The sequence below is a fragment of the Oncorhynchus keta genome, chromosome 18 (genome assembly GCF_023373465.1).
Source record: "Oncorhynchus keta strain PuntledgeMale-10-30-2019 chromosome 18, Oket_V2, whole genome shotgun sequence".
Classification (NCBI taxonomy): Eukaryota; Metazoa; Chordata; class Actinopteri; order Salmoniformes; family Salmonidae; genus Oncorhynchus; species Oncorhynchus keta.
The window spans coordinates 9,008,846-9,023,935 of record NC_068438.1 but is presented as its reverse complement, the minus strand read 5'-3'; the positions used below and the strand labels follow the sequence as shown (position 1 = coordinate 9,023,935).

The window sequence follows — 15,090 nt, the reverse complement described above, 5'->3', positions numbered from 1 at the left end:
TATCAGGTGTGCCCACCATTTGCCTCATGCAGCATGATACATCTCCTTTGCATAGAGTTGACCAGGCTGTTAATTGTAGCCTGTGGAATGTTGTCCCACTTTTCCTCAATGGCTGGGCGAAGATGGTGGATATTGGCAGAACCAGAGCATCTCAAACATACCCAATGGGTAACATGTCTGGTTAGTATGCAGGCCATGGAAGAACTGGGACATTTTCAGTTTCCAGGAATTGTGTACGGATCCTTGTGACTTGGGGCTGTGCATTATCATGATGAAACATGAGTTGATGGAGGCGGATGAATGGCACGACAATGGGCCTCAGGATCTCGTCACGGTATCTCTGTGCATTCAGATTGCCATTGATAAAAGGCAATTATGTTAGTTGTCTGTAGCTTATACATGCCCAAACCATAACCCCACCGCCACCATGGGGCACTCTGTTTACAACGTGAAAACCGATCACCCACACACGCTGCCTGCCATCTGCCCGGTACAGTTGAAACCATGATTAATCCGTAAAGAGCACTCTTCTCCAGTGTGAAAGTGGCCATCGAAGGTGAGCATTTGCCCACTGAAGTCAGTTACGACGTTTAACTGCAGTCAGGTCAAGACCCTGGTGAGGATGACGAGCATACAGTTGAGCTTCTCTGAGACGGTTTCTGACAGTTTGTGCAGAAATTCTTCAGTTGTGCAAACCCAGTTTCATCTACAGCAATCAATTATCTACAAATTCATTTACATTTGATAGCCATTTATGCTGAACACTTCTCCCTCAAGCATTAATAGGTACAGTATTTTCATGGTATTCAGTTCTTCAAGTAACATTCAACAGAAAAGAAGCAGGCGATTCCGCGGGTGAAAATGCCGGATGTTGAGGTCCTGGGCTGGGGTGGTTACACGTGGTCTGCGGTTGAGGCTGGTTGGACGTGATGCCAAATTCTCTAAATCAGCTTTGAAAGCAGATTTTGGTAGACATGAACATTCAAGTCCAGCAGTCAGCATGCCAATACTTGAGAAGTCTGTGGCATTGTGTTGTGTGACAAAACTGCACATTTGAGAGGCCTTTTATTGTCCCCAGCACAAGCTGCACCTGTGTAATGATAATGCTGTTTAAGCAGCTTCTTGATATTCCATACTTGTCAGGCGGATGGATTATCTTGGCAAAGGAGAAATGCTCACTAACAGGGATGTAAACAAATTTGGGCACAAAATGAGAAAAATGTGCTTTTTGTGCGTATGGAAAATGTCAGGGATCTTTTATTTCAGCTCATGAAACATGGGACAAACGCTTTACATGTTGCGTTTATATTTTTGTTCAGTGTGAATAAAGGGGCACATGTCTGAAGACTGTTATGTGTTACTGTCTAGGTTTTATTAGACAATAACATTTCCCCCCCAAAAAACAAAATGACAGTACAGTAGCATAATAATTATTTGTTGAAGTGCCTAATTGAATAATACAATTATATCATAGCATAACTTCACAAAACCAGATGACGGTAAAAACAACAGACTCGTCATCGTCATGCTAGTTTTTCTTTATCGTTTTCTTTTTTCCAGAATCTTCAATGTCACCATAGGAACTGTCCATTGGTTCAACTTTTACTTCCACCTCTTGTTTAATTACATTAAAAGACAAATCTACAGTACCCTCTGCCTCACCTCTGTCCTTATCCTTCTTTTTCTTCTTCTTCTTCCTCCTCTTCTCCTCTAAGAGTTCAGCTTCCTGCCAAGGAAGTTCATAGGACTCCTCTGGGCTCATGTGTAGCAGCTCCTGCTTCACCCTGACCACCTCCTCCTCCTCCTCCTCCTCAGTCTTTATAAGTTTGTCTTTCCTCTTCTTTTTCTTCTTGCTCTTCCTCTCCTCCCCCGGGTCCAGTGTGACCCTGAGAGGCGTCTCTGGTGTAGACGGCAGCGGAGTATCCGGTGTATCCTCCATCACTCTGGAGAGGGTTGGGGTCCTGCTTCCGAAAGGCTGGAAGCGCAGGCGGAGCCCCGGGGGCACTGTGGGGGCCGGGGTGGCTGGGATGGCTATGGTGGTCTGGTTGGTGCTGCAGTCGCCGTAGCTCTCACAGATGTTGAGGAGGCCGCTGAAGGTCGGGGCACAGACCACCGAGTCGAGCCTCTGGCGGTGGCTGGTGAGGAGGTGGAGGTCCGCGGCACCAGAGGGCCCACCCAGCACGCTATAGATCTGCCCGGAATTCCCACCACTGCCCCGCGCCTGCTGGGCAGGGGCCTGCATGGTCTGCAGCCCAGACAGAGGCATCTTCAGACTGCTGAAACTGGGAGGGAGGAGAGAGAGATGACAGTCAGACAGTGTGCTAAGAGGCACACCAGATGTAGACAATGTGGGTGTAAAGCAATGGAAGTGGACAGTGACTCACTTCTAATTACAGACACAGAAATGCTGAGGACTTTGTTAGATATTTCCCTGTCTGTTATTAGAAGTGAATCATGCCTCTTCCAAGATAATTCAAATAAATGGAAAGAGGGGTTGCCTACCTGTCCGGGTTGAAACCGCTGGGAGCTTTGATTAGCCATAATTCCGTGTTGTCATCACGGAGCCTTTCGATGAGGGTACTGGCACAGGGTTTGTGGGTAAATGCCACAAAATCAGCTGGACACTGATACCTTGAAGCTGAGGGTTGAGACATAGGTATTGTTATTCGCTAGATAGCTAGCTAAGTGAACATACTCTGTGTGTGTCTGCCATTACAGCATTTCACTTTTGATTCCTAACAGGATTTACTAGATATCTGGCAGTCAGCTTTGATGGGGTTGATTGGAGTGGCTAACATTAGCTAAGTTAGCTAGTTAAGCTAGAAAATAACGTACCCTGCTTTCTCCGTTTTTGCGGAACCTCCTCCGTGTCACTTGAATCATCGCTTGATGAAGATACCTCATTTGGCATGATCTCGGAGTACTGATAAATGACTAAATTTAACTTAGTCTAACTAAAAGCGCATGCCTGCATCAACATGTTTTGTTCCAAAAAAATATATAGTACCTTTGACCTGGATACACTAAATCTAGCTCGGTTCGCGATGATCTGGGCTGCGCATATCGGTACCTTTGTAAATATATCTTATTTTACATAGAGTGTTGATGAATATAAACCATGGTCTGTGTGCAGTCAAAATTCGATTTTTAGACGCAACTGATGCTGTTCACGAAGCGCATACTCGCGAAGGCCCTCCGGAACGAAAACAACAAATCCCAGAATGCACCATTAGCACGGCGTTGTGTAAGTTCCAGCAAAGACAGTCTTCTAGTATGAACACTCACGTGCACAGGGCGGCCGAAATGGAGTAAACACAACTTTTTGTGTGTGTTTAATACAGAGAGTGTATGATATTTGTTAAGATATTGGAGAAGTAACAGACGCGGCGATTATTTCTGAACTATTGAAAGCTAACGTTGCATCTGTTTAATCAGGACCTCAGAAAGCAAGAAAGATATAGAAAGAGCCTATCAAATATGTCCTCCCCCCAGTCATATTCAAGGCGGCAGTGGTGTTGTTACCTTTGCGATTTGCCTAAGATGCCATGGGCTATGATCTGGGACTTTAGCGAGACTGTCTGCCGAGGCTGTGTGAATTATGAAGGTACGGACCGTATTGAATTTCTCATAGAGACGGCAAGGCAGTTGAAAATAACTCATGTTATGCAGGATGACAGGTCCCCGTGTCCCCAACCCACTAAACATGGCCCAGGTGGGAGAGATGGACCTATGGAGGGTGGCAGGCCACTTCCTGAACGCTTTGAAAGGGGAAGAGGGGACTACGGAGCCCCAGCACGGATCCCCAACGGTCTGCACAGAATAGATGACGGGGGCCCACAACAAGAACTCAGTGGACAGAGCCCTAACAACGCCAGAAGACCCATGGGGGGTACCGTTCCGCCCAATTTAATGACACAAGGCCTTGTGGGGGCTCCACACGGGTTGCTAGCAGCTGTGCCTGGTTTAAATGCCAGAGTCGGGGGAGCCCCCCTCACCCTCTCTGCCCCCATGCTGAACGAGATCACCAAGAGGCAGCTGAGCATGGGCATGGGTGTGGCCTCCTTCCTGAGCCCTGAGTTTGAGAAGGAGCTGAGGGAGAAGCAGAGGAACGCAGAGGCTCTGGCCGAGCTGTCAGAGAGTGTACGGAACCGAGCAGACGACTGGGCCGGCCGACCCAAGGCTGTACAAGGGGCCCTGCTCACCCTCTCCGGCTGCACCCCCTTCAACGTGCGCTTCAAGAAGGACCACAGCCTGGTGGGGCGGATCTTTGCCTTCGACGCCAAGCTGGCGCTGGACTTTGAGCTGAAGATCTTTGCGGAGTACCCGTGTGGCTCGGGGAACATGTTCTCCAGCCTGGCGGTGCTGGTCAAGCAGATGTTCCACGACAGCCAGAGAGACTCAGGGAGCAAGATGGTCAACTCGGGCCTAAAGTATGTGGAGTACGAGAAAAGGCATGGCGCGGGGGACTGGCGACTGCTCTCTGAGCTGCTGAGTGATGCGGTAAGGGCCTTTAAGGACACCCCCGGCCCTGACGTTCTCCCCCAGCCCTACCTGGACGCCAGCTGCTCCATGCTGCCCACAGCGCTGTGTCACATGTCCCGCTCGGCACCGCCAGTCCGCGGGCGCCGGAGGAAGGCTTCCCCAGAGCCCCAGGGTGGAGAGGTAGTGACCACAGAGGAGCAGCTCCGGCAGCACTGGCCCATGGGGATGTACCCGGGAATGGCTATCCACCTAGCTGCCTCATCCTTCCCCAGCGTTAGACAGCCACCTCCCCACCAGGAGGGCTCGGCCTCCCATTCCCACAGCAGCGACCCCTCCCCCATCACAGCACTGATGAGCGTGGCTGAGTCACCCAGAGAGGCCCCTAGCAGCAGCAGTAGTGGTGGAGGCCTGGGCCACTCCTCCTTGGCAGTGAGGCAGAGCAGCAGCAGCCCCATGGCGGCCTGCCCTGCGGGGCAGCAGCGGCACCTGGCCTCCAGGAATGGGGAACCTCAGGGAGCCAGCAACTCTGCAGGGGGCACCACAGCAGCTCTCCCCCTGGCTGGGGCCTCGGACCAGGGAGCAGGGGACCCCTCCGGCTCCTCTGGTCCCCCTCTCTGCTGCACCATCTGCCACGAGCGCTTGGAAGACACTCACTTTGTCCAGTGCCCCTCGGTTGCGGCCCATAAGTTCTGCTTCCCTTGCACCAGAGACTTCATCCGGAGCCAGGGGGCCGGCAGCGAGGTGTTCTGCCCCAGTGGAGAGCGGTGTCCCCTGGTGGGCTCCAACGTGCCCTGGGCCTTCATGCAGGGAGAGATCGCTACCATCCTGGCTGGAGATGTCATGGTGAAGAAGGAGCGCGACCCGTAAATCCTCTGGGACAGCTGTAAGATGCAATTTCACTACACCTTGGTTTCCATTGAGTTTGTTGTCTTGGAGTCAGTCTTTAGGCCAAAGTATTCTCTATGTAGCTAGGCCATAGGCTAATTTAATGTTTGTGACATGCTTATAGGTAATACATCCTATGCTTTATGATACAGTATAATATATGATATGTCACTGAATATGGTCAGCCTACCATTTATTAATCTGTTTGTTTGTGTGATGTCTGTCTGTACAGAAGGCTGTTGACGCCTGAGTGGAGCTGGAGCCTGCAGACAGATAACGACAATCTCAACAGGTTCTCCCCACCTCGCAGCCAATCACCACAGCAATCCGCCAGGTTCTCCCCACCTCGCAGCCAATCACCACGGAAATCCACCAGGTTCTCCCCAACTCACAGCCAATCATCATACACATCCACCTGCACGGAGCAGGCCTTACACTACCACTTCACTGTCTGGTTGGTTAGGGGGGTGACGATACCCCATTTACATTACATTTAAGTCATTTAGCAGACGCTCTTATCCAGAGCGACTTACACAGACTTATACAGAGCGACTTACCCCCAGCCCCAGCTCACCTCTAATACCTAATTCACCCCTTTGTCTATCAAACATCAACTTATCTACATTAGTATTGGTCACTAGTATTAGTCACTGAAGTTATAAACCAGTGGACCATGGTTGAGAAGTATGAACTTCATCTAGCCTCTGTTCTAGGTGATTTTAGGGTTGTTTCATTGAACATCCTTCTAACAGATTTCTGAGTGGCAACGTGAAAGAGGGACGACTTCACTACATGTTACAGCAACATACAGACTAGAAGTGTTTTGTTTTGCGCCACATTTGCGCTTTACGTAAAAAAAACTGACTGTCACGGAGCGAATTGTTTGCTCCTTGTTGAAACCTCAGACCAGCAGCAGTTGACGTCAGTCGCGCCATCGATATTGTAAGAGAGCAACGGTGGCTTTCAGTGCTAGACAATACAGTAACATGGCTTTCACAGTGCCCAACAAAGACGCTTTTATCCAGCATGTATGAAATGGGATGGATACCTCTCTATTTTATACTGAATGTTCGAATGCAAGACGATCTTGCTCCGCGGTAATAGATGTGCAATCTATAGTTTTGAGACCAATACAGCTTGTGGTGTGTACCACTGAGTAGCCTAAACACGTGCATCGAAACCAAAGATTCATGCTGAAGTAAATGTACAGTGCCCTATAGATGATCTACGCACCCTTGAACTTTTTTCAAATGTTGCTGCGTTAGGAAGTAGGATTGTGATATAAAATAAAAAATTTAAAAAATAAAAAATTGTGGTTGATCTACAGAAAATAAACCATTAATGTCAAAGTGAAGGGGGGTCTAAAAGAATGTTTACAAATGAAATCACTAAAATATAGTCATTGTCTAAGTATTCACCCTTTTTGTTTAGGCAAGCCTAAATGAGTTCAGAAGCTTGACACAGGCAAAGACTGGGGAGGTTTTCAGGAAGAAACTGAAATGTGATGGAGCTAAGCATGGGCAAAATCCTAGAGGAAACCTGCTTCAGTCTGCTTGTACAGCAGACACTGGGAGAGGAATTCACCTTTTCAGAAAGACAACCCAAGGCCAAATCCACACTGGAGTTGCTTTCCAAGAAGACAGTGAATGTGACCAAGTTGCAGTTTTGACTTAAGTCTGCTTGAAAATCTACGCCAAGACTTGAAAATTGCTGTCTAGACCATGATCCCCAACACCTTGACACCCTGACAGAGCTTGAAGAATCTTCTTTTTTTTCTTTCTACTTTGACATTACGGAGTATTTTGTGTAGATTGTTGATGAAAAATGACAATTTCAATCCCACTTTGTAACGCAACAAAATGTGGAAAATGTTCAAGGGGGTGTAGACTTTTTGTAGGCACTGTACATTTCAAAACTAATCTTATCTTTTATGTGTTAAATGTCTTTATTGTTTCAATATGTGCCAGGGAAATAGTGGGTGAAATGGTTATTGTTAGGATAGTTATAGGTTCTGTTAACTGAAGTTGTAGAGGGTGTAGATTAAACTAATAGTGTGGTGTTTAATTAAAGGAATTTACTATTCATGTAAAGTCAAAAGGTTGTTTTCTATGTGGACTGAGATTCAAGGTTTGTTTCACGTGATCCTCATGAAATAGGATTTATTTTATTTTATTTTAATAAGTTCTATACTATCCCAATTTAATGCTCTGTTTTTACCTATGAACTTAACTCTTTGAATTGTCTAAAATATAATATATACATGTATATCAAAATACTTCCCTGTCAGGTTTTCCTTAACCTTTTTATGTTTTGTCACCAAAATGAATATGAATTTAATGATCAATTTGCAAAGCTGGTGCCCTAGCATGTGCATGTGTTAATATGAAATTAAATGAGGACAATGCATCAAGCCATTGCCAATCACGTGGGCATGAATGTATACTGTACAAACATACGTATTGTACACTAGTAGCTGTATCTGAAAGTGTATTTAGTACAAAATTAGGCCTAGGCCTATTTCTTATCTAAAATAGGATACTGTAATTCAAATGTAGCCCATACAACAAAAAAGGAATTTCCCACAAAAACACTATGTTCATGCAACTTTCCTCAAGTGCCTTTAATGGCATCCTCCGTCTGAAAGCACTTTTTAAAAAATCCCTATAAGTCTATTCACTTTTGCATTTGGCCACTAAATTAGTAAGGATTGTCTTGTGCCATCCTTTCTATTATTCTGGTTATTTATGGTCCTGTCTGCCATGGCCTCCTGTTGAGTTGTTTTTGTAGTTGCTTATCTCAACACAGTTTAAGGGTAAAGCTTGTATTCCAACTCTATATAAACTTTTCGTTTCATATCGTTTCGTTTCATATTTGTTTTGTTCATTGGATGTAAATCTCACATTTTATTTGCTATTTCTCATGAAGCTTCTAGGTAATTGACAAAAAAATTGAAGCGTACATAAATAAATACATAAAAAATACTACCACTGTGTTATACTGTGTTGCAATGAAACGCTCGATGGTCATTGTCTTGCTATGTCCAGTAGATGGCGCACTTTAACCTGTGCAGATCTTGATTTTAGAGATGTGTTGTGAACTAAAAAATGAATAATCTAGGCGGTCGTCTATATTGGAGGGACATGGCACAGTTGCCGATTAATCAATTAGATGACGTCGTATTTGACATCGGCCATAATTTCACTTAGATAAATGTGTTATTTTATCTGATGTTGTAGTCATTTGTTTCTCAATGTATTTTACTGTAGGCATACAGTTATTTAAACACGCTTAAAGGTACAACGCCTAATTGTACAACGCCGCCTACCAAGATATGGTAGAGGGCGAATCATAACTCCCCCCACTAGAAAGCATATTGAAATCTCTGGCTTCCTCTATTAGTGTCAACTCATTAAAGCTATTGTTAGCTAATCGTTGAGGTGTTAATGAACGATCTACTGTCACATTGGCATTAGAAGCGGCCGACCTGCAGGAGGATGTAGGGATCTGTGATGGGGGAATAGACCATTTAAAGGCAAAGGATTAATGAGGAAGTAGTTCTCTGCTCATTACTCAAATGCGTTTCAGCGCGCGCCACATATTCCTCCAAAGCTCTCCATATTGTAGAACCATTTTTTGAACGGGTTATCTATATCTATCGAAATAGCTGGCCTTCGATTCAAGACAATTGAGCTTAGCTATATGTATTTGGCCATGGGAAACAGTTCAATTACATTTTGGGCCATGCCTGAATATAATTACATTTTGGGCCATGCCTGAATATAATTGTTCAAGTCAGTGCTAAAAATGTGTTGCTTATAGATACTTTAATCACGTAGGTATATACTTGGTTAGGAAAGCATTGTTCTATAAAGCTTAATTACTATCATTACAGACAGCCATGTGTTATCCCACTGAATGTGTTAATCGACCTGACAACGTTTTGCAAGTCGTTGGAAGTATTCAGACCATTAGGCCTGATCGAGATCAAGCTTTTGTTATAGTCCTGCTTATATTACTGTGAAATCAAAAAAGATGACTGAATAAACGGATGCTGTTGTTTTGAAACTTTTAAATACTTATGTTGTTTTTCATTCATTCAATTATTTAAAAAAACAAAGTGTCCCGAAGTAAGCCATTTCTACGTATTGCGCTGAACGCGACGTCTCCTTGCTGCGTAATTTCCTTAACGCTTTTCTCAACTAATCCTGTTGACCACCTATGCGCATCATTACAGCTCTATTCATGGTCAATTAAGAAATGCATTGACATTCAGATTTGACTGTCTGCGCTTGACAACGAGATGTGTATTCTGAATCAGGCCAAGGATTGTCTTTACATGACACATTGGATTAGGTCTACATGATTTGTTTTTCATTATTTTGGTTGGCCAATATATTCTTCACTTAATTTACCTTAACATGTACACCTGTAATGCACACGTATAATACACATTTTCGTTAATGTGGCCTTCAATTGGACTAAAACTTTGCAGACCTATAACGAGGCTATGGGAGTTGGGAACCAACGTGTTTCTGAGAAGTCCAAGTTCCCCAGGAACTCATCATCCTCCATAAAGCCGTTAGAGCTCCAGAGAAGTGATTGTCGCGGGAATTAACAGCTCTCCCACCTGTCAGTCACCTCAGGCTCCCTTATCAGACCTCCCATTGATGACCTTAACCCGTGAGATTATACCCCAGTCCACATCAATACCTCATCAATGCCTGCAATAATCCTCCTTCATTTAAAATCTTGACCTATTGAGCTGATATTTTCTTTGGTCGAGTGTATTAAAATGAGAGCCAAATAAAGGTCTTTGATTTCCATTGAGTTACATATTTAATCGTCAGTTTGACTGCGAATTGAAGTCAATCAGAAGACGACTCAGTGTTAAGCAATCCTTTATACATTCATATTCTAATCATTTAAATCCATAAATTACTTACGAGGTTATAATTGTGGTGTAAAATAAATGATGAAAATAGCCTACAATCAGTGTCTGCATCCAGAGACGGTTAAGTAGGAGTTTTTAGACAAGAAATGGAGGATGCATGCTTGCAATTGAGATGGATGTGTCTGTCCCCGGCCAATATACACCCTCACCAGGGGGCAAGAGACGTCTTTTTACGATATTCAAATTGCCTTGGACGATATTCAAATGCCCTTATGGGGCGGGACCTTACCTGAGTTTTTAAGAAGGCACGTCCAACTTTTACTCCACTTGCCCACAGCACATTGACTCACGCACACGGACCGGGGCTTGCACAGGAGCATTCTGCGGACTTCATACGGATCTAGCGTTTCCCAAAGAGCACGTCCGCTTTAGATAAATAACCTGTTAATCTTGATTATGAAACGATGGATGATTGATAAATCGACGAATAAATATTGACATTTCACTGAAGACCCACTCATAGCCCGAGGAAGCATTGTTTAAAAAAAAGTTTTTTAGTTCTTGATTATTTGTATTATAGTCTTCAATCTTAGTCAGTGGAACTCTTTCGTTATCTTGGATTTAAATTGTACTCCTTTTGCTGAAGTCCTGAATTTTGAGCAGAAACTCAAAGCTATTATAAACTCAAACAAGGATTTGCAGTCTTTTATTCTCTCGAATATATTTTCTTACTATAAAAAGTTGTATTTGGGATGTTGAGCTCAGTGAAGATGGAGTCTCATGAACTGCCAGAGTGGAATGCCTTCTACAGCGAAGCCACTGAGGTAAAAATACCTTTTTTTCTATATACGTGTACCATATGGGCTATGTGCGTGTGTGTGGTTGCTGGATATTTGTTTCTTTAAAGTCTATTCTAGAGTTTCTTAGAAGTAAGTTATTGAATCGAAAGCTCAGTATTTTACTAACACATTGGATTGATTTTGATATTATTCACTCCAGAATTGTGGCTGCAACTTCTTATCTTTGATTTAGTATTTGTTAGAATTTTACAATTCAACATATAACACTGATGTGATAGGATTTGGCTCAGTTTGTCCTTGTGCGACCTGTTGAAATTGTATATGTGTGACATTTAGAGGCTTGTTTACATACATCTTATTTTTTAAAATTAATTGCCTAGTCTGTTTATACTAACACTTATGGACTATACCATTTAAATATGCAAATTATGTGAACGATAAAGCATCTCGGAAATTAAATTATCAGTCAATTTGATTAAGGTTGGCTGCCTCCGAGAGTTGAAATAACGATACATTTCCCCCAAGAAATTCGTGATTCAAATAATGGCTAATTAAATCCTGTCTTTAATCAACTTTATATGCTCTCAAATAAATGTTAGGATACTTTGATGATTATGTAGTTTACGGCTGTGTAATCCTTTTTAAACGTGTATTGTAACTGCTAGCGGATGGTCAGATATTTTGGAACGTTTCTTAAAACGTTTGTTTTATTTGCCTTGGTTTTGGAGCACTTAGTAGTGACGAGGGAGAACTACTAAATGAAAGGGAAAGAATCCATGACGCGCATGTTACGCATTTTCAGGTTTAACAATGATATGTGAAATCCATGTCCCTTTCGCTCCAATGGACCATTGATGCTTTCCATTAGTACAGGCTTTTGGACACAACAAAATAAATGACATTATTTATTGTCTAAACCGACTTAGCTATATTTTTAGTTTCTAAATGACTAAATCGACCATTCTCTGTTATGTTTTCAGATGTATTCCTCTCCCACTGCCATGAATTCAATGAGCTCAATGAGCACCATCAACAGCTACATCAACCTGAACCCAGCTGGTTCTCCAGCCACCATGAACATGGGCTATGGCAGCTCTGGGCTCAACAGTCAACTGGCGTCCATGGGCGGAGGGGCCAACCATATGAACCTGTCCCCGGTGACTTCATCCCTCAACCCCAGCTCTCTCTCCCAGCTGGGCTCCCCAGGCCCTTCCCTAGGCTCCCTCTCCCACTACCAGAACATGAGCCAGCCCATGAGCCAGCTGAGCTACCCCTCTCCCACCTCCCTCAACCGGGCCAAGGAGGTGCCCAAGGCCTACCGCCGCTCACTGACCCACGCCAAGCCACCTTACTCCTACATCTCCCTCATCACCATGGCCATCCAGCAGTCCGGCAGCAAGATGCTCACCCTCAACGAGATCTACCAGTGGATCATGGACCTGTTCCCCTACTACCGCGAGAACCAGCAGCGCTGGCAGAACTCCATCCGCCACTCGCTGTCCTTCAACGACTGCTTCGTCAAGGTGGCCCGCTCGCCCGACAAGCCCGGCAAGGGCTCCTACTGGGCCCTGCACCCCAACTCAGGCAACATGTTTGAGAACGGCTGCTACCTGCGCCGCCAGAAGCGCTTCAAGATCGATCAAGAGAAGGCTGCGAAGAAGTCTGGCAAGACCCAGGAGGGAGGCTCGGGGAAAGGGGGCCATGGAGACAACCTGATGGAGGAGCACAGCCCAGCGGGGGGCTCGGAGGGGGCCGACTCGGCTCACTCTGACAACTCCCACCCTGGTTCCTCCTCAGAGGAGCAGCAGCAGAGGGGCATGGTCCAGCTGGACTGCCCCCCACAGCCCCAGTCCCACATCCAGAGCACCCCTGTGGCAATCACCTCCTCAGTGCCCTCCACCACCCCTCTCCTCCACTCCCAGGTCATGGGAGGCAGCCCCCATCTCCTCCCAGGCTCCATGCATAATCTGGACCTGCAGAATGACCCTCTCAAAGCCATGGATCCCCACTACAACTTCAACCACCCCTTCTCCATCACCAACCTCATGTCCAACGAGCAAAAGATGGACCTGAAGACCTACCAGGACCACGTGATGGCCTACAACAGTTACGCCTCCTCCTCTCCGATAGCAGCCAAGCAGATCTACGACAGCGCCGGACCCTCGGTCATGGACTCTGGGGCCTACTACCAAACCCTCTACAGCCGGTCGGTCCTCAATGCCTCCTAACATTGGGGCCTCTGGACCACAGCCAAGTGGTGCTGACAAGGACTTTTAGCAGCCTTGAAATCCCAAAGTGTTAGGTGGCTGCCATTGAAAGTCTAGTCACGAGGGGCCAAAGGGACGAAAGTAACATTTAGCAGAGCTGAATACACAGTTGATCAGGGAAATCCTGCAGATACATGAAGTAGAAGACACAGGTAAAACCCCCAGTGCCATTCATCAGGTCTTTAAACGGACACATTCATAAATTCACACTGAAGTAAATTCACACCCCCCTTTGCCATTTTTTTGTGCCATTTTTAGACTATTTCAAACTGGGTTTTAGTTTGTTCGACAGACATGCAGGACTACTTGGGTTGTACACATTGTAAATAGATGGAGTGGGGGAAAGGCGATGTGCATTTATTTATGAAGGGAAGAAAATTAATATATCTTGTACAGTGCTGTGTAGACGCGTTACAAAACAAATGTGACATGAAACAATGTGAGGGATTGTGGGAGTGAAAAAAGGTTCAGGTTACTGCTTCGGGGCAGTTGTTACTGCATTACAGGGAATTCTTGTTGTGTTTTAGAGCATGATACTTCATTCCTATTCTTAACATGCTGTTTTAATCTCTTCAAATACACATCCGTGAACACAAATGAGCTGCCATGGTTCATTTTTACAAGTGGTGCAAGGATGTTGTTTTTACTGATAAGAGAGCCATTTCTTGTATTCTTTTACCAGGTATCCATTTTAAGGGGGGGGGTGAAGTCTGTTTAAAAAGGGATGAAACTGTGGTAGATCTTAATTTCATCTTCGTTTGTCTGTTTTAAAACATGTTTTTTTTTTTCACCAGAGGACCCTTTTATTATTCATGATGAGAGCCTGCTGTTCCACAGGTCTTTATGGCATAGGATATTTTGGAATGTCTTCACGTTATATTACACAACATACCAAGGGTTAGGATGGATAGGAGCCATGGTATGTCAGTTACTAAGATAGGAGTTGAATGGAAATGCAGTAAGAGGACCATTTACATACAGTACTTTGCACAAGAGTTCCCACCATTTTGCACAGCTGGGGTGGCCCTGATAGTGTATGTTACAACAATGCTATGTAATTACCTTCTTCTTCTTTCTTTTTTTTACTGCAAATGGTCAATTAGAATTAGACCACTGTAAACAATGTCAATGCCACATTGAGCTTTATGTCGCAACCTTCATCCTCAAAAAGTGCCTTTCAAGATGTTCTGGTAATGGAGGACCAATAACTGCATATTCACTGAAGGAACACTTTTTGAAATATAAACCATGAGTTTCAGGTCAGAAATACTGTTTTTTATTTCTTGTATTTTAGTTTTTAAAGACTTGTTATTTAAACTATGTGGCTTTTCAGACTTGGAAAAGTATGTTTATGTATATATTGTGAGGTTGTTGTTCATGGTTTTGAATGTTGTGATTTGAATGATTCATGTTTTTCTTATTAAAAAGCAAAACATTGGGGAGAAACACGATCGTTGTCTGTTGCGTTGAGGTAAATATATACGTGAGATTATCTATAGACTTGATGAAATGGGTGTATGTTATTTTACAAAATCCTTTCAAATAATTTAAAGACGTATTGTGAAAAAAAAACACAAAAAAAACCATCTGATATGTCGTTTACATGTTAATTTGTTTTATTTTATTTACAATTGGATGGCAACACAGAGGCTCTGTGATGTAGGTCTTGCTGCAGGATTGACAGGTGCAGCTGAATTATCGGGTTGTTGAAACAGCTCCGTACGGTACCAAATGACTCTTGTATGTGACTTTTGGGTAGGTTAGA

General features: G+C 44.3%; 3 protein-coding genes across 3 annotated transcripts; 2 read left to right on the top strand and 1 right to left on the bottom strand.

The window, feature by feature from the left end:
• Nucleotides 1-1,239: 1,239 nt before the first annotated feature.
• LOC118397186 (DNA-directed RNA polymerase I subunit RPA34-like) lies at nucleotides 1,240-3,189 on the bottom strand. The gene is made up of 3 exons (XM_035791704.2): nucleotides 2,836-3,189; nucleotides 2,503-2,638; nucleotides 1,240-2,282 (listed from the first exon to the last, which is right to left on the bottom strand). The coding sequence occupies exons 1-3, from the start codon at nucleotides 2,909-2,911 to the stop codon at nucleotides 1,529-1,531; spliced, it is 966 nt and encodes a 321-aa protein (XP_035647597.1). The 5' UTR covers nucleotides 2,912-3,189; the 3' UTR covers nucleotides 1,240-1,528.
• A 21-nt stretch (nucleotides 3,190-3,210) lies between these two features.
• LOC118397185 (interferon regulatory factor 2-binding protein 1-like) lies at nucleotides 3,211-7,642 on the top strand. Its single transcript, XM_035791703.2, has 2 exons — nucleotides 3,211-5,365; nucleotides 5,600-7,642. Exon 1 carries the CDS (start codon nucleotides 3,478-3,480, stop codon nucleotides 5,347-5,349), a length of 1,872 nt encoding a protein of 623 aa, XP_035647596.1. The 5' UTR covers nucleotides 3,211-3,477; the 3' UTR covers nucleotides 5,350-5,365; nucleotides 5,600-7,642.
• Nucleotides 7,643-10,597: 2,955 nt separating this feature from the next.
• LOC118397184 (hepatocyte nuclear factor 3-beta-like) lies at nucleotides 10,598-14,774 on the top strand. The gene is made up of 2 exons (XM_035791702.2): nucleotides 10,598-11,082; nucleotides 12,039-14,774. The coding sequence occupies exons 1-2, from the start codon at nucleotides 11,011-11,013 to the stop codon at nucleotides 13,284-13,286; spliced, it is 1,320 nt and encodes a 439-aa protein (XP_035647595.1). The 5' UTR covers nucleotides 10,598-11,010; the 3' UTR covers nucleotides 13,287-14,774.
• Nucleotides 14,775-15,090: the final 316 nt, after the last annotated feature.